Source organism: Anas acuta, chromosome 28, assembly GCF_963932015.1.
Source record: "Anas acuta chromosome 28, bAnaAcu1.1, whole genome shotgun sequence".
In the NCBI taxonomy this organism is placed as follows: Eukaryota; Metazoa; Chordata; class Aves; order Anseriformes; family Anatidae; genus Anas; species Anas acuta.
This window is the reverse complement of record NC_089006.1, coordinates 1195638-1219613: the sequence shown is the minus strand read 5'-3', so window position 1 is coordinate 1219613 and position 23976 is coordinate 1195638. Positions and strand designations below refer to the sequence as shown.

General features: G+C 60.8%; 1 protein-coding gene and 1 long non-coding RNA gene across 4 annotated transcripts; one reads left to right on the top strand and one right to left on the bottom strand.

The window, feature by feature from the left end:
- Positions 1-1876: 1876 nt before the first annotated feature.
- Positions 1877-12846, bottom strand: LOC137845615 (uncharacterized). Of its 2 annotated transcripts, XR_011090238.1 has the most exons (5): positions 11583-12846; positions 7767-7886; positions 7579-7649; positions 4161-4262; positions 1877-3593 (listed from the first exon to the last, which is right to left on the bottom strand). It is a non-coding gene; the product is annotated as an uncharacterized lncRNA (long non-coding RNA). The 2 variants fall into 2 exon arrangements; XR_011090237.1 differs by lacking the exon at positions 7767-7886 and having other exon boundaries at positions 11583-12833.
- A 1097-nt stretch (positions 12847-13943) lies between these two features.
- On the top strand, positions 13944-21861 carry HJV (hemojuvelin BMP co-receptor). 2 transcript variants are annotated; one of them, XM_068662958.1, is made up of 4 exons: positions 13944-14118; positions 17895-18062; positions 18812-19314; positions 19734-21861. In XM_068662958.1, the coding sequence occupies exons 2-4, from the start codon at positions 17963-17965 to the stop codon at positions 20358-20360; spliced, it is 1230 nt and encodes a 409-aa protein (XP_068519059.1). In that variant the 5' UTR covers positions 13944-14118; positions 17895-17962; the 3' UTR covers positions 20361-21861. The 2 variants fall into 2 exon arrangements, with proteins under 2 accessions (XP_068519059.1, XP_068519060.1); XM_068662959.1 differs by lacking the exon at positions 13944-14118 and adding an exon at positions 14125-16231.
- The last annotated feature ends 2115 nt before the right edge of the window (positions 21862-23976 follow it).

The window sequence follows — 23976 nt, the reverse complement described above, 5'->3', positions numbered from 1 at the left end:
GGCGGTGCCGGGGGGGGGGATCGATAATTGGGAGGTAAATTTGCGGTCAGCAGCCAGATGCGATGCACGGGGGGGCTGCCACGGGGAGTGTGTGCACGGCTCCTTAACCCCTCCCGGCCACGAGCGGGACCCCCCCGCCGCAGCGACGCCTTCCCAAGACACGGAGCCACCGTCCCTTGGGGCCTGGGATCCCCACGGGAGCGCGGCACCGGGGGGATTTTGGTGATGGGGGGGCTCAGGCAGCACCCAGGGGCGCAGCACCCATGGGCTGGGCTCTGAGGGGTGCCCGCAGCCTGTGCCCACCCTGCTGCAGCCCGCCTGGCTCTGGGGAAACTGAGGCACAGCTGGGGACGAGGCAGCCGGGTGTCCCCCCCCCTCCGGCTCCGCTCCCCTCCCGGCTCTCAGCCCTGCTTGGGGAGAACTCGTCAAGGTCGCCTCGGTGCCAGGAGCTAATTTACGGTGCTGACATTAAGGCACCAGACAAAATCCGGCACCCAGGCGCTCGGGTGGCGTATATACGGCGCGAGGATTTATCGGCCTGCACTCAGGTGGGGGCTCTCCATGGGGCCGGCAGCAGCCCCCGGAGCAGCCCCCAGGGTGCCCGTGCTGCTCCCCAGCTCCCTGCAGTGGGCCTGGGGGTCCTCATGGGCTGGATCCAGCCCCCTGGCACAGGGTGGGGTCACCTCCCAGATCCCCACCCTGGGAAGTGCCCCGCTTATCCTTATCCCATCCCCAGCTCCAGCTTCATCTCTGTCTCTGTCCTCAACCCTGTTCCCATCCCTGTTCCCATTCCCATTCCCATTCCCATTCCCATTCCCATTCCCACCTTCATTCTAATCCCCATCCTTTCCCCATTACCATTCATTCCCATCCTCATCCTCATCCCCATACTCATTCCAATCCCAATCCCCATTCCTGTTCCCAGCCCCAGCCCCACCTTCATCCTCATCCTCATCCTCATCCTCATCCTCATCCTCATCCTCATCCTCATCCTCATCCTCACCCTCACCCTCACCCTCACCCTCACCCTCACCCTTATCCCCATCCCATCCCATCCCATCCCATCCCATCCCATCCATCCTTGACCCTATCCCTTTCCCCATCCCATTATCTGGGGGTGCCACCAGGCCCCCAAAAACCCCTCGACCTCCTGTGGTGGCACCAGGGGACGTTTGGCTCCATCACCGCGGTGCCACGTCGCCACCAGCCCCCCTGTGCTGCACTGCTGGGGAAAATGAGACACCCACAGCTCCGAGCTGGGCACTGGGACAAACTGGGGGGGCCCCAGTCATGCACCGGAGGGGTCTGTGCGACCCCATTTCTGGGGCTGAAGCAGGGGAAGGGGGGGGGGGAGCGAGGGATTTCACGCCCCCGGGGTCTCCCCCCGCAGACCCCGCTGCTTTCTAACGAGCTTAATTCCCTGTTGAGTCAACACCATGCTCCAGCACCCCCGGCCCCGACCCCAAAGCCACCCCACTGGGATGCCCCCATCCCTTTAGGGGGGGTTGTGGCAAAGAAACGTCCCCTTCCACCTCCCCGCTCCCCTTCCGTGCCTCAGTTTCCCCACCAGCCCCATCCAGGAGCCACGGGGATGGGGGGGCGCAACCGTGCCGAGCCCAAAAATGACAAATCCTCCGGGCTCTTTTTGGCACCGCTTTCCCTTTCCTCGTTAGCCGGGCGCTTCGTTAGGCTCGCTGCCCTGTTGGGACGTCCCGGATGGGTGCGGGGCTGGGCTGCGGGGGGCTCGGTGGGCGCTGGAGGCCCATCCGTCATCTGGAAAAGCGCAGCGCTCGCTCCCGCGGCCGTCCCTTCCCGTAAGCGCTCGTTAATTAACGCCAAATCGCCGGGCGATTACAGGACGCGGAAATCAAATGACTTCATTGTGAGGAAGGTTTATTGCCGCCGGGGAGCGACAGGACCAAGAATCATTTGCCACTTATTGGAAAGGGCCCCGGGGATCGTGCGCCGCTGCCGTGCCGGAGGGACGGAGCCACCCCAAGGGGGGGGGACACCAAGCACCCGTCCCCTCCGCCCCGCTGTCCCCTGCCCGGGGAGGTGGCACCCAAGGGACACCGAGGGCGGTGATGCTGTTTGGGGTGGAAACGTCCCCGTGGGGTGTGGGGACACGGGGTGGCCTCGCCACGCTGCAGAACCGGCGTCGAGCCCGGTGGCACCGTGGGGCACGTCCCCGGCAATGGGGACACCGTTTGGAGAGGGCCGTTTGCGTATCGTGACCCCCCAAAATCGCCCCCAGGGACTTGGCGCAGGAGCCGGGGTGGGATTTGCCGTGGCGCAGCGGGGAGGAGGACATCGGGAAGGGAGAAGCCGCCCCGGCCCCGCTCATTAAAACCCTTTTCTTCCCGCTTTGATCGCCACGGCCGGGGTCAGCGCGGGCGGCGGCGGCACCCGTGGCCGGGGCTGCCGAAACGAAACGGTGACCGCAGGAGGGGTGTGTGGGGGGGGGACCCGTCCCCAAACCGGTGCCCCCCACCCCCTCGGCTCAACGCGGGCCCGCATGAAAAGCCGGGACCTGGTCAGGTTAGCGGAGGAAAAAGGATACTCGGCTTTACAGTAACGCGCACTATAGAGCCACTGTTTCAGCGCTGACCCCCCGGGTCAGAGGTGAAGGGTTTCCCAGGAGTGTCTTTGAAGAGAGCCATCTTTGATGAGAAAAGAGCCTCTATACAGATGTCTCATAATTACCATGAGAATGTGGAGCACATGGCGGCCGCGCTGGCCCCAAAGGGAGCTTTAATGGAATGTCATTAAAACGCCCCGTTCCCGTTCCGAGCCTTCTCTCCCCGCTCGCCCCACTTTAACCTCTTCCAGGCTCCTTCCCCCGACTCAGCCACGCACCCGGAGCCGGGTGTCCCCGCACCACGGGGGGCTGGGGGTGCCCAGGGTGGCCGCTGGGGTCTGGTGGCATCGGTGTGAGCCTCGTGCCCCATGGGAGTGCCCCGTGCGACGTCCCCGGCCCCGAGGGGCTCCGGCACCCTATGGCCCTCCAAAGCGGTGCCAGGCGCCCGTCCCCCTTCCCCAGCCCCAGGGAGGCGAGGAGGGGCAGCCCGAGGCTGAAGGCTTCCCCTCTTCCCCGCCTCGAGCTGCCTTTTCCCAACCTGCACCAAAATCCTCGGGGAACTGGGAGGAAACCCCGACCCCGTGCCAAAAATTCAACCGGGGTCTCCGCGCCGACGCCGCGGGTCCCCGCAGGGAGGCTGGGCGGCTCCTCCGCCCCTGCCCTTGGCCTTCCACCCTCCCCGGCTGCCTCCAGGTGATAAATTGCCGCTAATAAATCCGGCCACGGGGCTGATCTGGCTGTAATCCGCCTTTGATACACTCGGGGAGCGGTGTCGAGGGCAGCGGCAGCCCTGGCGCGAGGCGCGGGGTTAATCTCCGTGAAATCGCCCCCGCAGCCCCGCTATTATCCATGGGGCCGGGGGGCACGGGGCGCACCAGGGCGGCTGGTCCCGGTGGGTTTTTGGTCCTTTTTCCCCTTTGCTCCAGCCACCGGCACATCTCTGGGGTCTTCGGGGATGTCTCAAGGTGGTTTCCTGGCCGGGGAGCGATCCGGGGGTGACGGCACCAACACACGGCTGAAATGGGACAAAAACACCAAGATTGGAGAACGTTGTGTAAAGGGAAAAATACCCAACCTGGGGGCGGTCAGAGGCTTTCCCTCAAGGGCTGTGGGATTTTTTTAGGGCAGAGAAGAGGCAAAAAGACGATTTGAGGTGGAAAAGCTCATTTGGATGATTTCAAATCCGCCCTCCGTGGCTCGGCAGGGCGACGCGGGCTGTCCCCCTCCATGGGAACGGGGCCGGAGCCACAGCGGGGGAGAGATGGGGACGGACGGGGAAAGGGACGGAGGGGACGGGGAGAGCTGGAGAGGGAGGCAGGGATGGAGAAGGAGGAAGGGACGGAGAGGGAGAGAGGGAGAAAGGGATGGAGAGAGAGGGAAGGATGGAGAGAGGGAGGCGTGCGTGGAGGTCCAGATTTGGGGCTGGAGGGTTCCAGGCTTGAGGCCACCTCGGCACAGCCCTAAATCAAGTCCAGCTCGGTCGAGGCTTCCTGCTGGAAGCGTGCACGGGTCCCCGATGAAATCCACCCCCCCCATTTGCTTCTCCTCTCCCGTTCCCCGCAGCCCCTCGGGGCCCAGGTACCTGCGTGCGGCGCTGGAGGCCGGCGGGGGGCGGCTCGGACCCTGGGAGGGGGGCGCACGGCGTCCTGCAGCTTGGTACACGGGGAGGGCCAGGAAACCATTTCTAAGGGAAAAATAATAAAAAAAAAAGAGATATATAAATAATAATAATAATAAAAAAGTGGTGTCTTGGCTGAGGAAACATCCCCATTAGACACCCTGCAGCAGCGTGGCTCCCGGCCCCCTTCCATTGTCAGGGAAAGGTCAGCCCCTGACTAGTTAGTTATCATTAGCTAAGGCCAATTTAATCACCGCCACCGTGTATAAATCACCGCGGACAGACAGGGCCCTTTCCTCCCTCCCGCCTCCCCGCCTCAAAGGTTGACAAATCTCCCGGCCGTCTCCCCCCAGCCCCGCCGGCTGCCCAAGGGCCTCGGCCGCCCGGCCAAATATTAAAGGACGCGGTAAATCACCGGGGCGCTGCCCATCCATCAGCCTGTCAGCCTGAAGATCAGGGTCACGGGGACGAAAGATCAGGGGATGGCAGCGGGGCAGGCGCGGGGACGCGGGGGCGAGGCGGGAGGGACGGCGAGGCCGAAGGCTCAGCTCCCCCCCCCAACCCCTCGCACCGCACCGGGCGATGCTGCAGGTGGGAATTGGAGGCAGGGGGGGAATTGGAGGCAGGGGGGGAATTGGAGGCAGGGGGGGAATTGGAGGTGTAAATCGGGGGCGGGATGGGGATGGAGAGGTCCAGGAGGCTCCCCCGTGGCCACCCCGTGCCGCTCCCGAGGGATGCTCGGGGCTCAGGACGGAGCCGGACGAGGCACCCAACTTTTTCTTGCCTCCCTCCCTCTTCCTTTTCTCTCCCCCCCTCTTTTTTTTTTCCCCTTTTCTTCCCCTCACTTTTTATTTTTTTTTTTTATTTTTTTTATTTCAATCTAATTGAAGGGGGGGGGGGGGGGGGGAGTGGAAGATAAGAGCTGCCAGGGCTAATTACACCTCATTATTCCAAAGGATCTCTCACGCCTCACTTCTCCTCAAACGCCGGCAAAAGCGAGGGGGAGGGGGACGGCTATTAAGGGAAAAGCCTGGTGGAAAACAAAGTTGGTTAATTCACACGCTGCGGCTGTGTGGGGGCTCCCCTCCGCCCCCCCGGGGCGCTGCGCCGGGCTCGCCCCGCCGTGGGGCCGCAGCCGCTGGGGCTGAGCGGGGCTGGGGGAGGCCCGGTGCGGACAGAGCCCAGCTTTGGGATGGTTTTGGGGTGCTCGGAGGCATCAAGGCCATGTCTTTGGGTGTCCCCAGCTGGACTCAGCCCGGTCTGGTTTTGGGTTTTTGGTTTTGGGGATGTCACCGGCTCGCTCCGTGCCTCGGTTTCCCCAACCGTGCGGGGCAAAACCCCAAATTCCATAAGTTCCATAAAAGCCCTGCAGAAAACCCCAAAAAGAACAGGACGGCTCCGTTAGGGAGCCCTTTGGGTACAGTCGAGCCCAACCACCCCGTTTCCTCGGGTCTAGCCACAAATTAAAGTCGAAAATCGAGGGCATTTTCCTCCGGGACACCGACAGGCACGGGGCACCAACTTCACCACAGGCTGAGGGAATTTCTCCCATTGCCCAGCCCGAACCTTCCCGGCACGGCTTTGTGCAGACCCCTTGGGATCCCTGCAGCTCCCCGAGCTTCAGAGGGAGCCCAAATTAACCCCCAAATCCTTTCGGAGACCTCTTACGGAGGGGGCACAGAGGCTGAATTTTTTCGGCATTCCCCTCTCCTCAGCAATTTCCCTGAGTCTTTACACACCTCCCGGCTCCTAAATTCCTCCCGTGGTGTAGCTGGCCACAGGTGAGGATCCCAAATGCCCAAAAAACGAGAAGGGAAAACTTCCCTCCTGGCACAGATGGGGACAGGAACCCCCCTGGTTTGGGAAAAGCTCTGGGGGTGAGGGGTACCCCCAAAACCTGCCCCAGGTCTGTGCCTCTTCTCCGACGCATTTACCCCACCAAAGCGCACGGCGCACGCCTGCCCGGCTCCCCAACTGCGAGGCTGTTTTTGGATCACAAAATTTTCCATTTCGCGTTGCGAGGCACGTTAAGGCTCGTGGGGATCACCCCACGGGACTTTTCTCTAGGATGAGGCAGGTCCCGAAAAGTTTTTGCGCACGGGATAACGTCCGGAGGATGAGGCTCAGCGTGGCTGGGCGCGGGGTGGACAGGGAGAAATTGGGACCCTCCTGCCCTTTTGGGAGGCCACTTTTGGGATGAATCCATCCCTGGTGGGTACCACGGAGCGTGGGCACCCCAATAATTCCCCAATTTCCCCCTGTGAACCCTTCCCTACCCACCTCACCCACGGCTGTGCTGCGCCGGTTGGGTTTTCTCCCCACCCCAGCGCTATTCTGGTGGTCCCAACTTCTAGCTGGGGATCCCGTCCCGGGGGAGACGTAAGGATAATTCGGATAATTCAGGTAATTTAGATAATTGCTGCCGCTCTGGAAGCAGAAGGCGGCCGCTTCTGCTGCCCACGAGCCCTCCTCGTCCTGGTGTTTTGTGACCCGAAAGTCCTGACACCTTTTATTTAAACCAAGGAGGGCTGAATCCATCTCTTTGTTCTGTTTAAAAATCAAAAAGGCCCCAAAGTAACCTTTAGCAAAAGGCAGGGAAGTTGATTATAGGAAATCTATCCAATTTCTATAAAATAAGGAGATGAATACATCACTTCTGCGGGGCCGGGGGACGTCCTCTGAATTTACAAAGAGGAGCAGGCGGTTTTTGAGGATGCCACCAGCCTGAAGCCCGGTCTCTCGCCAGGTATTTTTGGTGCTGCGTTTAGAGATGATAATAAATGGAAGAGAAAAAATAAAAATAAATAAAATAAAGAAATAAACCCTCTTCTTTTCAAAGCCCAGATATTTATCTGCAGCCTCCACATCCCCCTGAATAGCCACGGGCTCCAGGACCGCTCTTTCCTGCCTGTTTTTTTTGTTTTTTTTTTTCTAAGCACAAAAGCCGGGAGAAGTGGGAAAAGGAATTAAAGCGGGGGAAAGCCGATCGCGACCCCTCCGCTGCTGGCACAGCTTCAGAGCAAGGGGGGGACCCGAACCCCCAGCACCCCTGCGTGGGAAGTTGCCGCTTCCCAAGCCAGGAATTCGGACGCCTGCTTGGAGAATAAAGGAAACCAGGAGGCTCCTGCCCGACCGTCCTGCGGGTCCGGGCTCTCCCTTTCCTCCAGCCGCCTCCTTTCTTTGCAGAGCCGCCCGACCTCGCTGGTAATCCTCCCCAGAAACATGAGCGAGACCTTTTTTTCCTTTTTTTTTTTTTTTTTTTTTCCCAGAAAAGACCCCAAAGCAGCAGCTCGCTTCTCCCCGCTCCTTGTCGGAGCTTTGCCACGGCGTTAAGCCCGGTTGTGCAGAGCGATGCGATGGCCAAAAATGATTTAAAACCCACCTGGCTGGACCGCAGCCTCTCCCCTCTGAGCCGGCCCGGAGCGAGGAGCCCTTGGTCAGACCCGGCGAGCACTGAGCAGGAAAACGAATAAAAAAGCAAATTAGGAAGGAAAGATCACCGTCAATATCGCGTCGGTCTCAAGTTCATTAATTTGTGCTTTAAAAGGCTCAGAGCAGTGTTAAACCCACCTCATCGGTGCCTCTAACGCCACATCGCAGAGCTGCTTTTCTCCCCAGGAATTTATTTTTCCTCCCCATTGCCACAGCCCGAGTCAAAATCCGACCTCGGTTCGGCAAGCACGGAGGTGCCTTGGAAAAAAAAAAAAAAAAAAATCCCCCCTCGGAGCTTTGAGCTGCTGAAATTTGGGGAAAAAAAAATAAAATAATAAAATGAACGGAGCTTGCTCTGGACTTTTTGGGTAGCTTTTTCCCCCAAAACACGGGGCACGGCTGCCAGCCGAAGTTTTGCAACCTGCTCCTTCCCCGGCCTCCCTCGGCTGCTCCCGGCTTTAATTTTTCCTTTTTGCAGCATTTTGTGCCAAGGTCGGGGCCGCTCTGCCCGTTCCTCGAAGGAAAAGACGGCGAGTCCTCCGGGGACAGCCCGGCGTGCCTCCGCGGCTATCTCCGAAAGGAGCATAAAAGATACTTGCAGATTAATACTATTAAGTAGGATTTAAAAAAAATCAAGCAATTGAGGCTGGATAATGCCCTCCATAACAAACCGGCCCTATTCTCCGGCTCCTTGTGTGCCCAGGGGTATTTAGGCTGGCTTTTAACAAAGCTGAAGGATTTGCATTGAAGTCGCGCTTTGGGACTCGGGTCCCTCGCTGGCGCTGGACTTTGTGTGAGCTCATTTCCACCTGCGGACCACGCAGAGCTGGAAAACGCCCCAAAATTGGCTTCTTACCGGCTGCTGGTGGCCACACAGGCAGCACAAGCTCTGGGGCTCAGCACCGCATCCTGCACCCATGGCGCACACGGGAAGGTGACAGAGCAGCTGCGGTGGGTGCCGGGCCATCGTCCCCTACTGATGAGGGGATTTCCCCTTAGAAGCCCATTTGCTAAAATTTTAAGTGTGTTTCGTATCCTATTTCTTTCCCCCGGGAGCCTCTGCGAAGTGGGATTGCTGCCCCAAATTCCCTGCGGCTGGGCTGGGGAGCAGCAAACGGCGAGGGGTGAGCGGTGCGGGGGCACTTTGAGCTCGTCCCTCCTGCCCCGATGTCCCTGGGGGCTTCGTCCCCTGCCCACGGTGCCTGCAGGGTCACAGCGCCCCGATCCCAAAAGCCAGGACCCGATCCCAAAACCCAGGACCCGACTCAGGGCCCCGACACGAACAGGGGCCTTGGCACAAACACATTCCAGGTTCTTTGTGGGGTCCCCTCGAAAACAGATTCGGGAAAACCCCTCCGTGTCTCTTCGCTCTTTTCTTTTCAGGCTGTGTTAATTGTTTTGCTTTAGAAGGGGACTTCCCAAATGTTTTGGGTGGCAAGCACTCCATTGGGCAAAGTCAGCCCCAATTCACACTTCTCAGCAGCTCGGGGAACTTTTCCTCTGCCCCCAGGTAGCCCTGAGCCAGGCTCGATTTCCTCGTCCTGCAAAAATAACATTTGTTCTTACGCCGGGTCAATATTTCCTGCCGAAATCCCATTTTTCAATCCTTCAATTCCATTTCCCTGACAGGATTTGTTCTGTGGTCACAGGACAATATATTTACCACGCTTCGCTATTGTCCCTTTTCGGGAGGAGCTGATTGCATTAAAACCTCTCGCCAAGACAAAAAAAAAAACAAGCAGATGATTCATTCAAACACGACTCAACCTCTTCGGCCGCGTTTCTTTCCCGAGGTACCTGCTCTCGGGGCAGATTTTGAACCAAAAAGCCTTGGGTACGGCTCAGGCACTGCCTGACCCTACAAAATTTATTCTGCGCGATGCTTTCCACGCTCAGCGCCTTTGTGGAGGTGCGTGCGAGGAGAGGAGGAATTACAGAGTGCGAATACAGAGCGTGGAGTTTGCATTTTGATTTTTGTGGCAAACTCGGGGTCCTTGGGGCAGTTTTTGGCTCAAACTCGGGGTCCTTGGGGCAGTTTTTGGCTCAGCCACCCAAGGGTCCGGCGCTGCATCGCCTTTAGGCAGCGTCACCGGCAGTGGGGGGGTTTCTGGGCTTGGGTTTGGGACCACCACAAAAACCAAGCAGCACCCCCCAGGGAAATAAAACCCAACAGAGCCCAAGCTGCGGGATGGAGACGGCGATGGGCAGGGGAAAAAAGGGAAAATCAGCCAGGATGCCACGGGGGGAAGCTCTCCGGGTTAGGACCCCGACCTGCTGCGGTGAACGCCGGCTGCTGGCATGGGGCTGTCCCAGCTTTTTGCTTTCTCACCACATTTTTCCAATTTTAAAGAAGCTGAGTGAAATCTGAAGGTGGCTGCATCGGGCTGGGTGCATCAGGGACAGCTCCTTTGATGCCGAACCTTTTTGCCCCAAACGCCAGGGGATGAAACAGGAGCGAGGGTGAACCCACGGGGATGCGCGGCCAGGAGCCACTGCGGGATCACCCTCGGGGTCTGCCTGGGGGGAAAAAAGCCTCGTAGGACAGCTCCTGCCTGTCCCACCAGAACGTCAGCGTGTGTTTATCCCAGATTTTTAATTCCTCCCCCAAACTGGCCACGACCAGGCGAAAAGATGCCCGGATGGGCCAGGCATGACGCAGCCCTCGCGCACCCTGGGGCAGGGGGGGGGCCGCAGCCCCTTGGGAGCACCCCCCGGCACCCGGCTGGGGCCGGCAGTGCCCCAGCACCTCACCACACCTCCACCCATCGCTTTGCCATTTGTGGCTCCACTTTGGGCTGATTTGCCTTATTTTGAGGGCACCCATTTCCCACGGCGCCCGCGCCTATCGCAGCGCTGGCGGCCGCCGGGACCCATTTTCCTTCCCCTCACAAAGAGGCACATGGCTGCTTTTTTTTTTTAATCTTCCCCTCGGTTTGCAGGGAAGGGATCACCACGGCCTCCTGCAGCCCCTCCAGAGCTGATTTCACCACCCCCTAAACCACCATTTATTTGTTTTGCCCGAGCCCCCCCCGACCTCGGCAAAAGTTTGGCGAAGGAAAAGAGACGGGGAGAGCGTCAGCAGCGGGCAGGGCCGCGAGTGGCACTGATGGAGGAGTCAATTAAATTAAAAATAAGAAAAAAAAAAGAAAAAAAACAGCAGCCCTGCACACTACTTACGACAGAGCGGCAGGTTGGTGTGGATGGGCCAGGTCGAGCCTGGTTTTTCTGCATTAACCCATCACCGCCCTGCCCCACGGACAAAGGGAATGGTGCTGGCCCCCCAGCCCTGCGCCCCAAACCCCAGCACGGCCGCTGCCGAAACGAAAATCCTCCTGGCTGCGTTGTTGCTGTTGTTATTTCGGAAGATAGGAGAAAACGGGAGGCAGCAGAAAATCAGATGAAAGCAATTAAAAGTTGGCGAGGTGGCGGCAAGCGGCCGCTGCTGGGCTCCGACTGCGCCGGCGGCATCGCGCCGGGACCGGGGGTGCTGGGGTCGCCCTGGGGGTGCCGAATTTGCTGCATGAGGAGGGGGAATCTGGGGGGTTTGGGGGGTTTTGGGGATTGCTGAGGGAGGCAGGGAGCTGCGCTTCACCTCCGGAGCCGTGCTTGCAGCTCCCAGCAGGGTTTCGCCGGCAAAGCCGAAGCGACGGCATCGGATGCTGTTCGCTCCTCTGCGGCTGGGCTGGGAGCGCTCCCTTTTCCCTCCCCAGCTGGAGATTAAAGACTTTTTAGTTGGAAATACTCAGAAAAAGCACATTTCCCCCCTCCAAACATCGCCTTTTTTTTTTTTTTTTTTTTTCCTAATCCCCAGGTGCAAAAAGGAGAGCGAAAGCGCGCCGAGCGCGCTGCTGAACCCTGCGCTGACCCTTCGTTAAGCACGGAGAACCAATTACCCATTCCTCTCTCGTTTTTGCCTCTCTCCAAGCAGCCCCGCCGGCCCCAGCAGTGCCTTACCCCGCCAGCTCCTGCACATCCAGGTCCCAATGTCGCCTGCAAAAGCTCTGACCGATTTGCATAGCAGTGCCGGTGGCGAGCCGGACTGGTTCGAGGGGACAGAGGCAGCCTTTCCAGGCCCTGAATGGCTTTGTGGAAAAAAAAAAAAAAAAAAAAAAGCAACAACCCAACCCAACCCTCTAATCTCTGGGGATTCACGCCTTTCCCCGTGCTCCGGGTCGGATTCGGAGCCCCATTCGAGCTCCGAGAGCGCTGGAGCAGAGCGCGGTGCTCCCGGCTGCCTGGTGTGAGGGCAAATTGCAAAGCTCAGCAGGGGCAAAGTGGGCGCACCCCAATTTCAGGGGCACCCATGGGTGGCAGGCAATGGGGTCAGGGCTGCTGCCCCGCTGCAGGGACCACAGACGTGGGGGGGAGGTGGTTGGGACGGAGCACCCGGTGCCACACGGATGGGTGACGAGCGGCACCGGCACCGGGGACGTGCCCGGTGCCCCAGGAGAGCGCAGGGGCAGGGGGGGCCTGGAAAACCCTGCTCTGAAGCGCAGCTCGGCAGGGCACTGGGGGCACCGGGACCCCCCCCCTCTGTTTCTTCCTCCCCTCCCAGCCCAGGCCCCGGAGAGGAAGCCCCCTCGAGTCCCGTGTCACGGCCACACAATTGCACCGAGTTTGGGAAGGCTCCGGGTGATTTACTGCATTTTCCGATCCCTCACGCATCGGGGGGGGGGGGTGCGTGTGTGGATGTTTCTCTATTTCCCTTCCTAAACAATCCCATAAATCGAAGGCTGTTTTTTATTTTGTCCCCCTTTCAAACCCAACCATTTCCAGGTATTCTTGGGCTGCAGCTGGGAATTCATTTCCTTCCATCCAGGAGCGAGGAAAATCCCTTCCCTGCAGGACAGCCATGGGCAGAGATGTGTCCCCCCTCCCCAGCCCCAAATCTCTCCCCAAATCTCTGCTCAAAGCATCCAAAAACCATCTCAAAATCCCAGCACCAGCTGCTGCCCGACGGAAACAACGCTGGAGATTTGAGCAGCCCCAACCCCGGGTGATTCTCCCCAATTTTGCCACCAGCTTGGAGCTGGGTGGGCGAGCCCTTAGAGGGCTGGGGCCTCTCCCCAGGACCCCCCCGGGGATGATTTCCAACCCCCCCCAGCCTGGTTTCACCCCTCCTTTAACCAGGCCGCAGCGCGCCTCGAGGAGCGTGGAAGGAGGAGTGGGGAAACTGAGGCACGAAGCGGACCCCCCCAAACCCCCCCCCGCGCCCCTCGCTGGCCCCGGCAGGGCCGTCCCCACAGCCCCCCCCTCCCCACGGGTCCCTGCTGCCACTCGCGACGTGCTGCTGCCACCTGGTGGCCCCGTGTCCCCGCTGTCCCCAAGGGTCCCCCCCCCTCTCCACCAGCCCCAGGGCGCATCCTGCGCCCTGCCTGGGCTCTGCGCACGGGGAGTGGGACAAAAAGGGGGGGGACCCCCACCCCCAGCAGCACCCACACAGCGGGACCCGGCCCCAAATCCCCCCCCCGGGGCGCTGCGGTAAGGGATGGGGAAACTGAGGCAGGGGGAGGCAGCGCGATGCTTTCCAAAGCTGCCCCCCCAGCATCGCCGCCTTCCCGCTGGCCAAAGCGAGTAGGGTGTAAAAAAACAAAAAAGGGGGGTGAGGGGGGGTCCGGCCCCATCTGCTCCCAGCTTTTTTTAGAGCTCCCCAGCCCCGCAGCTGCTGAGCAGGTGCCGTGGGTGGGTGATTTATCTGCACGTCGGCATCTCGGGAGCGCTGCCCGGGCACGGGACTGGGATCTTTTGCTCCAAAGGGGGCCGAGGGATGCCAGCCCCGTGTGGGTGCGGGCAGGGGGCTCAGGGGGTGCCTGCGGTTGTAGGGTGCAGCTCCCCAGGCCTCCCCTGGTCTCCTCGAGGTCTCCCCTCTCCGGCTGCAGCACCGAGATTTCTGCTCCTCCCAGCAAGGAGCGGGAAAGCTGGCGAAACCTGGAAGAAAACCTGAATTTCATGCAAGATTTGCAGAAATCTGTTGGTTTTTTCCAGCTCCCTCCTCGCAGGGCTGGGAGAAGGGCCCTTCCCCGCAGGCCCTGTGCTCCATGTGGGTGCTCTGCGCTCGGGGTGCAGCCGAAATGGGAGCCCTCTTCGGGGTCCCCAGAGATGGGATTTAGGCTGCAGAGCCCGTGGAGACCCCCCAGGACCCGCAGCTCCTCCCGGTCCCAGCAGGACCCCGCGCCCACCCCACGCGTGGGCGCGTGCCGTGCGGAAACCTTGGGCTCCCCCTCCCTTTCCCTTCCCCTCCCCACTGGAATCCAGCTTTCGGGATCAAAAATACTGCTGGCTATTTTTAAAGCACCGACTTAGCCCCTCTCCTCCTGCGGTGACGGATCGGGCTGTCGTAAAGCTCAGCTGTTTTCCGCTCCCTCCCCACCGAGCCTGGGCAGTAACGGGCTCGATTCCCCCCTCGCTGCCACCCTAGGGGGGACCCGGAGCGAAGCCTCGTGCCCGAGGTGCTGGGGGGCCTTGGGCAGCACGACCCACTGCTGCCGGGGTGAGTGGAGCACGGGGATCCTCTGTGCTGGGTGGGACAGGGGAGGGGGCTCCGTGCCCGGCGTGGTGAAGGCGTTGGGGTTGAGCACCGCGCACGCGTCCTCTCCGTCGGAGGGAAGCGAGAGCTTCTCTTCCAAGGAGCTGGCACCCTCTGCCTGGCGAATCCTGGCTTCTCAGGCACCTGCTCCTCTTCCGACCGTGATCCCGAGGTGGGAGCAGGCACGGGGACGATGCTCGCGGCTCCTCCCTGGCTGGCCCCGTACCCGAGGGATGCTCGGGTGCACGAGCCGTAGGCGCTCAGCGGCACGGCGAGCGATGCTGGCGGCTGCTCTGCCCCCGGCCAGATGCATCCAAAGCCCTGATGCAGGCAGGCAGCTCCTCTGAGAGCAGTGCTTGAGGCGTGATTTGCTGAGCGTCCCCCTCCACGCTGGCTGGTTTGGGTGCAAACCCCCCCGGGGTGCTCCCGATGAGCCCCGTAGCAGGGGGGTTGCAGCTCGGAGCTGAGCAGGGGCTCTCCCAGAGCGAATCCAACCTCGAAAGCCCCGGGGTTAGACCCTGCCGCAGGGGGTGGTGTTGGAACCAGGGGATCTTTAAGGTCCCTTCCAGCCCAAACCATCCTGCGATACCAAACCCTTGCCAAACTCGTGGTGCTGGGGCTGGGGCTGAGCCGTGACGGCACCAGCTCGACCTCCAGCCTTCCCCAGATGAGCGTCCACGGGGGTGATGCTCAGAGAAAGCCCCCCACTGCCTGCTCTGCACCACGACCGGGGTCTCTCCCCACTCCCAGTGCTCGGGAAGCCCTCATCCTTCGGGACAGGAGGGTTGGGGCGAGTCCAGCTGCTCTGCGGACAGCTCCCCAGCCTCATGGTGGCAGGATTCGGGGACCCAGCTTTCGGGATCGGGGTTTTGCACCTCCCAAACCTCCAGCTGATTCCTCTGGTGGGAAGCTGGGCGCTAGCTTTCCGAAGAGGTTTGATGGCAGCTGCTTTTGGCTCGGCACCGCGCCGCTCTGCCAGCCTGGGAGAAATTCCCAGCCTCCTCGACCCAACGTGTGCCTCCAGCCCCAGCTCGGAGAGCTGCCTCCTCCCAACGATGCTGAAGCAGCCGATGGCTTCATTTCAGGATCCAGCACCCCCCCAGCACCCCCAGCACCCAGCCCAGGGGTGCCCCCTTGCCCAGCTTCTCCCCTCGAGGCTGCGGCAGCCGGGACGCCCCAGCCTGGTTCCTCCAAACGAAATCTCCCCCGGCCAAACGAGGCGGCTGGGTGGGATGCCGAGCGGCTCTCGCCCAGCCCAGATGGCCCCGGCTGCCGTTCCCGGAGGAATTCCCACCTGCCCGGCCCCCACCCCGCGTGTAACCGATTCCCCAGCTCCGTGTCGGTGCCGGGGGGCTCGCTGCGGGGGAAGGCAGACGGGAGGATGCCGGGCACCCAGCACGGACCTCGGGATTGGGGTGTTATTTTTTTAAACAAGATTTTTCCCACTCTCCGGTTATCCCTCGTTACCAGGTAACAGACCCGGCACATAAATACTGGGCAGGGGAGGGAGCTGCAAAACCTCCGTGCATCCAGGGGCAAAAAAATAACCGGGCACCCAAAACCTCCCTCCTCCGGTGGCTGCTGATGCACCACCAGCTGGGATTTGGACCCAAGCTGCTTTTTATTCCTTGTTTTCCCTTCCTCGAACCACAACCCACGAGGAAGATGGGCTGAGGCACGTAAAACACGAGCCTGGCTGTGGATTTCAGCTTGTTCTGCCCTGAGCAGCCCCCGTCCCCCCGTGCCATGCACCCTCTCCCTCCGCACCCCGCGCTTGTTGTTCTTGGCCGGGTTTTCGCCTGGCTAAATTTAGGCGGCTCGATTTCGACACCCATCCCCTGCCCCGCCAGGGGGGGAAGAGGCCCGGAGCAAAGGTAGCGAGGAAGAGGAGGAGCGGGGTCTGCTCCCCGAAGCAGCACCTCGGCTTTCAGCCGGCTGCGAGGCCAGGAGGGTGCCCAGGACGGAGGCTGGCACGTGGGTGACAAGGAGCTGGGTGACAAGGACAAGGACAAGGCAGCCCGGGGGGCCACCGGGGAAGGAGCCCCCAGGGCTGGGGGTCCTGAGGAAGCCGACGCAGGTGAGCGGGGCTGCGTCAAAGCAAGGGCAGGGACGGGGGTGCCGGCAGCAGGACGTTGGCGCAGGCACCCAGGGGTGCCCCGGGGTGCCACGAGCGGGGACCCCATGGGAGGAGTGGGGTGTCCGAGCACCTTTTGCTGCCCCAGGAATTGTCTAAGAAGCACTGAGGCACCTCCTTGGGCTCCTGGAGGGTCTCCAGGAGGGTCTCCAGGTGCTGCTGCTGCCTTTCTCCTTGGGATCAGGACATCCCAAGGAAGGTCCCACATGGTGGGGCCTCTCCGTGCCCCAGGCCGTCCCGTTACACATTAACCAGCTCCTTATCAGCCGAGCGCTGCACCAGGGACACGTCCCCTCCGTGCCACCAACCCCAGGGGTTGGAGTCTCCAGCTCCAGGAGGGATGCGTGGCAGCTCCCAGCCTGCTCCAGCAGCTCCTGGGCCAAATTCTGGGGCTCGGAGCAGGCGCAGAGCTTGTGCCTCCTGTGCCAAACGTGAGCCCAGCTCCCGGCCGTGGCACCGGGACCTCTGTCCCCATGCCCCTGGCTGCAGGGAGCAGTTTCCCTCCCTCCGAGAGCAGCTGGCAGCCGGAGCCTCGCCAGCAGGTTTGAGGCATGTTTTTGCTGCAGACACCTGCCCCGTTTGCCATGAATCCAGCTGGCACAGGGACACGGGGGGGGGGGGGCTGCCAACGCGCGGCTACGTCACCGCGCCAGCCAGGACAGCTAATGGGGTTTGTTTGATGGCTGCAGCCACAGCAAAGGGAGCTGCAAGGTGCTAGACAGCGCTGCAGGACTGCCTTGATTTATTTATTTACTTAATTTTTTTGCAAAAAAAGATGTGACTTCAGGCTTTTTTCCCTCCCGCGTGCAGCTTTCGCTTGCCAGCAGTCGCGGCGCCTGCAGGACGCGCTCCTGGGGCTGCCCAGGGCACATCGCCGTGGGCAGCAGCCCCTGGCACGGCACACAGCTAAAAAGCAAGGGGGAAAAACACAGATTTCGCGTGCAGGACCTTCAAAAGGACGTTTGCAAAAGGCTGATTAAGAACCAGCTGCTAACTGAGCCGCCGAGGGCTCAGGTCCCCAGCTGCTGGACCCCGGCCACGTGCAGCGAGTGGCGACGTGCTCCTCGCATCGCCCTCGGGCCAGCTCGAGCCTCCTGCACCCAGAGCCAGAGCCGGGGGCTCAGAGGGGGGAGCAGCCACGTGCTGGCCGCAGGGGGAAGGATTTTGGGTGGAGCAGGAGGTGCTGGTGGCACCCGGCGGTGCTGGCTGCGGGCTTCACGGTGGCCACGCTAAGAATTTGGCTTTTCAGCTCCTAAGCCCTGGGATGCTGCGCTCCAGAGTTTGGGTTTTCACTGCCCCACGCCCGCTGGGGCTGCCAGAAGGATGGAGCAGCCCCCGCTGCACCCATCGTGTAGGGCAGCGCGGGTCCTCTCCGCATGCATCGGCCGCTCGTGCCTATGCCAGGAAGCATCCCCAAGCTGCAGTGGTTGGAAACAGCCAAAAGAAACCAAACCCTCTGGGATTCTGCCCCAAATTTTGCCTTCCCCAGGAGGCAGCGGTGCAGCCGAGCCCTGCAGGGCTGCGTTTTTGCAGCTGGTGGCTCCAAACCTGCAGCCCCGGGCACTTTCTGCTGCAGCTCTCCCATCCCACCTCTCTCTGCTCGCAGGGGAGCTGCCGGATGCGGCGGGGGGCAGCCAGCGGGTGAGCGACCCCCCAGGCTCTGCATGGATTGGAATGGGGAAAGCTGCCTGCCGTAAGAGCCCCGGGCAGCTGGAGAGCCCCAAATTCTTCCTTCCAGCGCTCTTCCTCCTCCTCCTCTTCTTCTGCAGCCATGGTAAGGAGCTGCCCGGGCAGAGCGGTGCCAAAACCCCGATCGTGGTGGGTTTGGAGAGGACTGGAGCGAGCCAAAAAGCCTCTCCTTGGGGTCCCAGGCACCGAGCGCCCCCATCCCTCCACGGTTGTAGGGTGGGCAGCAGGGGGATGCCCCGGGGAGCCCCCCAGAGCTCTGCTCTCCCTGATAACCCCTCTGCTTAATGAGCTTAATTGGTGCCCGCTGGGATGAGCTCATTAGCCCTCCCGGGGCGGTGGCAGCGTGGAGGGAAGAAGCCTGGGTGGCAGGACGTCCTTGGTGCAATCCGGCCCATCACAAAAGACTGATGATTGCCCAGCCCGGCCAAGGCTGAAATGGGAGGAGGGGGTTTCCCAGCTCAGAAATTCCCATTTGTCCCCTGGCAAGCCCTGGGGCGAAGAATCTCGGTCTGAGCCACGTCCCGGGGTCACGGTCGCAGTGGCAGCGCTGGCTCGCGGCCGCGCTCGTGCCCCGGGCACAATCTCACGTCCCAGCTGCCCCAGCACAGCCCCTCAGCCCCGTCCCTTTTTGCACTGGTCCCAGCCCGTTTTTCTGCAGCTGGCAACCCCAAGCTCATTCCCTCCGCTCGCTTAAACCGGCCGCCGAGCTCATTCATTGCGGGCGTTCCCATTGCGGGACGGTGCTGGGGAGGCGGTGGGGGCTGCCCCTTCCCCGCTCCTGCAGCTCTGCTGGGACGCCCTGGGCCGTCTTCGTCCCCGTCCCTTCTCTCCCAGTTTCTTCCCAGTGCAAGATCCTGCGCTGCAACTCGGAGTACGTGGCCGCCACCCTCAACCTGCGCGGCTCCGGCAGGACGGCGGCGTACTGCAACGCGCTCCGCTCCTACTCCCACTGCACCCGCAAGACGGCTCGCACGTGCCGGGGCGACCTGGCCTTCCACTCCGCCGTCCACGGCATCGAGGACCTGATGATCCAAAACAACTGCTCCAAAGAGGGTCCCACGTCCCCCCCCCGGCCCCGACCCCCGGCTCCCAACCACCAAGGCTTCGAGTCTTTGGATATCTGCGACTACGAGAAGAGTTTCCTCTACAAGCACGGCCAGCCCCCCAGCTACCAGCACTGCGCGGCTTTCGGGGACCCCCACATCCGCACCTTCCACGACGACTTCCACACTTGCCGGGTGGAGGGCTCCTGGCCCCTCTTGGACAACGACTACTTGTTCGTGCAAGCCACCAGCGCCCCGGTGGCCAAGGGGTCCAATGCTACGGTCACGAGCAAGGTAACGCCGGCGAAAAAAAACCCTCACCTCCGGGGTGCAGCGGTGTGGGGCGCTCCCTGCCTCGATAAAAGGGCTGGGGAGGGCAGTGGCAGCTAAATCCTTGTGGGATCGGGCATTAATGTGCTTAGAACGAGAGGGATGAAGGTCATTTGGGGAGCAGGGAGTGCTCCCATCGCAGCGCAGGGATGGGTTATTGGGGTGTGTGCGGGGTGCCGCTGTGCGCTCCGTCCAGGCTCGGCTCCTCCCTGCTTTGTAGCTGATTAAATGGCATCAAGGAAGGAAATTGCTTCCTGAAAGGACCGTGGGGGTGTGGGCGAGCTGGTGGGGGGGCAGAAGGGTGGGATCTGCGTTGCCCTCCCGTAGACGAGACGTGGGGGGGGTGGGCGCCACCAACCCGCCCCCCGCTGTGCTCTCCGCAGCTCACCATCATCTTCAAGAACATGAAGGAGTGCATCGACCAGAAGGTTTACCAGGCCGAAATCGGCAACCTGCCCGCCGCCTTCGAGGACGGCTCGGTGAACGGCGGCGAGAGGCCGGGGGGCAGCAGTTTGGCCATCCGGGAGCTCAGCCCCGGGCGGCACGTGGAGATCCGAGCCCGGTACATCGGCACCACCATCGCCGTCCGCCAGGCCGGCCGCCAGCTCTCCTTCTCCATCCGGGCGGCCGAGGAGGTGGCGAGCGCCTTCACGGAGGAGCAGGACCTGCAGCTCTGCGTGGGGGGCTGCCCCCGCAGCCAACGCATCTCCCGCAGCGAGTGCTGCTCTCGTAGCCGGGGGGCGGCCGAGGAGGCCCGGGCGCTCTGCAAGGAGATGCTGCCGGTGGAGGACGTCTACTTCCAGTCCTGCGTCTTCGACGTGGTGACCTCCGGCGATGCCAACTTCACCATGGCAGCCCACGGAGCCCTGGAGGATGCCAGGGTCTTCCTGCCCGACGCTGAGAAGCTGCACATCTTCCAGGCTGGGGCGGGCTGCCCGCACGCCTCTCCTTCCTTCCTCCTCCTCCTCCTCCTCGCCACGAGCCTTTGGGCTCTGCAGTCGCACTTTTAGGTCCCGCTGGCACGGCATACAGAGCAGGGGTAAGACGAGAGCGCTGCTGACTCAAGGCCCATGCCTGGCAGATCAAGAGAGATGCCTCGTCTCGGATCAGGTAGCTCTGCAGCGAGAAGGAATCGGAGCCCCAGACCTTTGGAGAGGGGAGCGCCGGAGACAGAAGTCGCCGAGACTCCAGGTTTGTCTCCGCTGCTCCTGCACGCATGGCACCGGCGGAGCCTCGCTCCTCTCATCCCCGTTTTTTATGTGGGATCCTGGTGTGGGTTTTCCTAAAGGTGAGGATATCGCGGCTGTACCAAAGAAAGAGAAACAGGCAGGGTGCAGGCGTGCTCGGACAGCCTCTGCCCCTCCAAGCCTTTGGGTTTGAGAACGGGGTTTGGGTTTGACCCTGGCAAGACACCGGTCCTCCCCGTCAGCCTGCTTTCCGCAGCCCCTCCAGCACTGCTACACCCGGCATCGGCTCAGGGACCGCACAGGTTCAGCACTAACAAAGCCCAGATCCCAGTTTCTACCAGCCAAAAAATGTCTCCAGGTGGATTTGGGGCCCCTCCACACCGCAGCTGCTGAAGTCACGTGGAGCAAGGCAATCAGACGGTTATCGGAGTGATATGACCGAGCTCTCAGGGTTGTTTTTTTTTCCACGAGAGCTGGATTCGACCCTGCCGTACGGAGCCCTCCTTTTCTCCAAGCTGGTGCCACTGATTCCCAGCCCTCTGCGGTCGCAGAGCCTCAGGTCTGCGCCATTTCAAGCTCCTGTTGCTATTTTTCTTTGTTGTCTTGGCACCTGTCTAGGACTCGATATAGCAAGTTCTGGACTTTGGACCAGCGTTGAGTTTCAGGGAGAAAAAAATACCACTCGGCATTCCTCTCCTTTGGGCCCAGCTCACATCTAGCCAAGACTTGTTCAGGTTTGACTTGTAAAAGAGAACTGATAACAAAGCCACCGAGCTGGCAAAAAGCCCTGCGGATGTACTGGTGGGCAGGGGAACTATTCGCAGATGTACATAAACACGGAGGTGAGGCCAAATGAGATGTTTAATATATTTAAGAGGTTTTAAATAAAGCAGAGCTCTATAAGTTAAGAAATATTTTCCATATGCATTTTTTTTTTTTTAACGAAGAGGACTCATTAAACCTTTGCCATCCCTGTCCCACGAGCGCCTTGCAAAGCCCCAACCTCGCAGCCCTGGGGCAGTATTTGGGCTGGGGAAGGAGAACGGCAAATCACCAGGTGAGGGGGATGCCGAAAGCGAGGTTTGCAAGTCACATTTCGGTGCACCCCCAAATTCTTTGGTCCATTTTTGTTTTTTTTTACCTCTGCCTCTTCCACCAGCAGTGATTGCAGAGATGTTTCTTAGCCCTATCGGCACGATTTCCTCCTCCACCACAGCCTCGAGGCACACGGTGACTAGCGTGAGAGTTTCTCTGTTCCTTGTGCGCTGCTCTCGCTAATCCCCGAGCGTTTTGACATTAAAGGTGTCTATTTTTGAAGTCCTCATTTCCTGCCATCCGTCTCATTCCTTTTGGTCGGCAGCAGCAGGTGAAGATAATAATATCTCGCCTTCCACCCACTGCTCCTTTTTACTCCGGAGCACTTTGTGGTTTATATAAACCCGCGCCGAGGCAGGAGAGCAGCCAGCCGGCCTCGCCGCCCCTCTCCACCACGTCACGGGTCCCCGGGGTGGTGGCAATGATCCCCCAAAGGGACAAAACCCTCAGCAGCCCCGACCAGCCCGCAGCATGAATAGTCCCGGAGCTCCGTGCAGGAGCTCATGGTACCAGACCTCATGGTACCTCCAAGGCTGTGTATCGGGGACAGGAGAGCCCCCAGGACCCCCGAGCGATGTGAAAGCAATCGGGATGACCCCACACGTGCCCTGGGTGTCTCAGGTGCCGCACTGGGTGTAAATCGGAGCCGCAGCCCGGTGGGGAACCAGGCGGGCACGGTGCTGAACGGGTTGGAGCCCGCTCCCAAGATTGTTCCCTGCTCTGCATCCAAAGCGTAACGATTTTGGGGGAAGGAAGACCTCTGGAAGACGTGCCGAAGGCTGCGGGGAGAAGGGAGCCCTTTCCACCCCGGACAGATTGCAGGCTGAAATAAAGAACTGGAACGTAGGTGCGGATCCAAGGCCCATTGATGTCGACGGGAGTATTTCCATTGACGTCAGCGGGCTTGGGATCGAGCCCTCAGTTTCCTAGCATATGTCACCTGCTAAAAAAGACCCCGGCAACAGCGGCCAGCGTCTTCACAAGCGAGCCCGGTTCGGGCCATTCTGCGTGCAGATGCCCAACCTGAGCGGTTGCAGCAAGGGAATTCCCAGCCTAAATCCGACCTGGGGTTCGCCTGACCTTGTACACACTTGTCAACAGCACCGGGGCTCGGGGGAATGTCCCTTAAATCCCATCTGGCTCCGAGTTCCAGCAGGTAGGGAAATGCCAAGGCATTTTCTTGGGGCGTGAGGTGTAGGAGCCAAAGCTGAATCTTCATTAGCAGCTTTCCCCTTGCTGTAAATGAGCCGGTGAGCAGAGGCAGCCGGTTTGGCCAGCTCCTGGTGCTCCAGCGAGGGCACAAAGCTGTGTATGGCCACCAGCCTTCAAACCAGAGCTCTCCAGACCTGGCGTAGGTCTTCAGAACGGTAACACTGGTCTAAAAACTGCTTTGAGGGGTGCATTTCACGCCACGCCGTGGCACGTTTTGTTAGCAAGATGCTGAGGCCAGGAGCAAACGCCCTCCCCAGAGCCTGGGGTCAGATTTGGGGTTGGGTTCATGGTGGCCAAAGCCTCACCGGTGGCACCAGCAGGAAAGGTGCGTGGGAACAGCGACACGGGCACGTTTCAGCGAGGGCTTGGCCGGGTGCTCTCCAGGCATTTGGCAAGACAAAAAGCCAAAAATCTAATAAAAAGAAGTGAGCAGCCAGCGGCATTTGGAGAGCAGAGGCACAGAAGCGCATCCAGACGCGCGCCTAGGACTGAGCAGGGGGGGACGGAGCGATGTGGGCAGCCTGGCAGCTCCGTGAACCCCAAAAGGATGGGGATGGAGGAATTTAATCCCTGCCAACAGCCCGTGCCGTTCCTGGAAAGCCCTCTAGATGTCCGCAGCATCCCAGGGATGAGGAGCAGGGGATGGAGCCTGCAGGGAGAGCAGCAGCCCGTGGGTGGCAGCCCTGGCCCCAAGCACCACCAAAAGCTCCCCGAAAGGTGCTCGGTGGAAAAGTTAGAAAAAGTCCTTATTTCTTCGCTGTTTCCATCGTCCACAACCTCCGTTGGGCCCTTCCAAGGGATACCCAGATGGAGCAGGGATGGGGGCTCAAGAAAACTTTTGCTTTCCAACATTTCTTCCTCTCTTAACAACAACAGATTTAAATTCTGGCTGCCACCAGAGGCAAAGAGGTGGCGGTGGGTTGGTTCGCAGAGCCCAGGGCTGGCTTTGGTCTTGCAAAGAGCAGGATTGGGGTGTCAGAGCAGAGCCCAGCACGAACAGGGAGGCAGCTGATGCAAGCAAAGCCTCCTGTGCAGGGCAGGTGAGAGACACGGGACTTCCCAAGCTCCAGAAGTCAAATTCCCCCTTGTTTGTGGATGACCTGAGCCCGGTCTGTCACAGGCTGTTGACTCT

Excerpts from the sequence above, each read along its gene's own strand:
- HJV (XM_068662958.1), top strand. The coding sequence starts at position 17,963 with ATGGGGAAAGCTGCCTGCCGTAAGAGCCCCGGGCAGCTGGAGAGCCCC. Across the intron at positions 18,063-18,811 it reads CCTCTTCTTCTGCAGCCATG|TTTCTTCCCAGTGCAAGATC; the intron begins GTAAGGAGCTGC and ends CTTCTCTCCCAG. Across the intron at positions 19,315-19,733 it reads ATGCTACGGTCACGAGCAAG|CTCACCATCATCTTCAAGAA; the intron begins GTAACGCCGGCG and ends TGCTCTCCGCAG.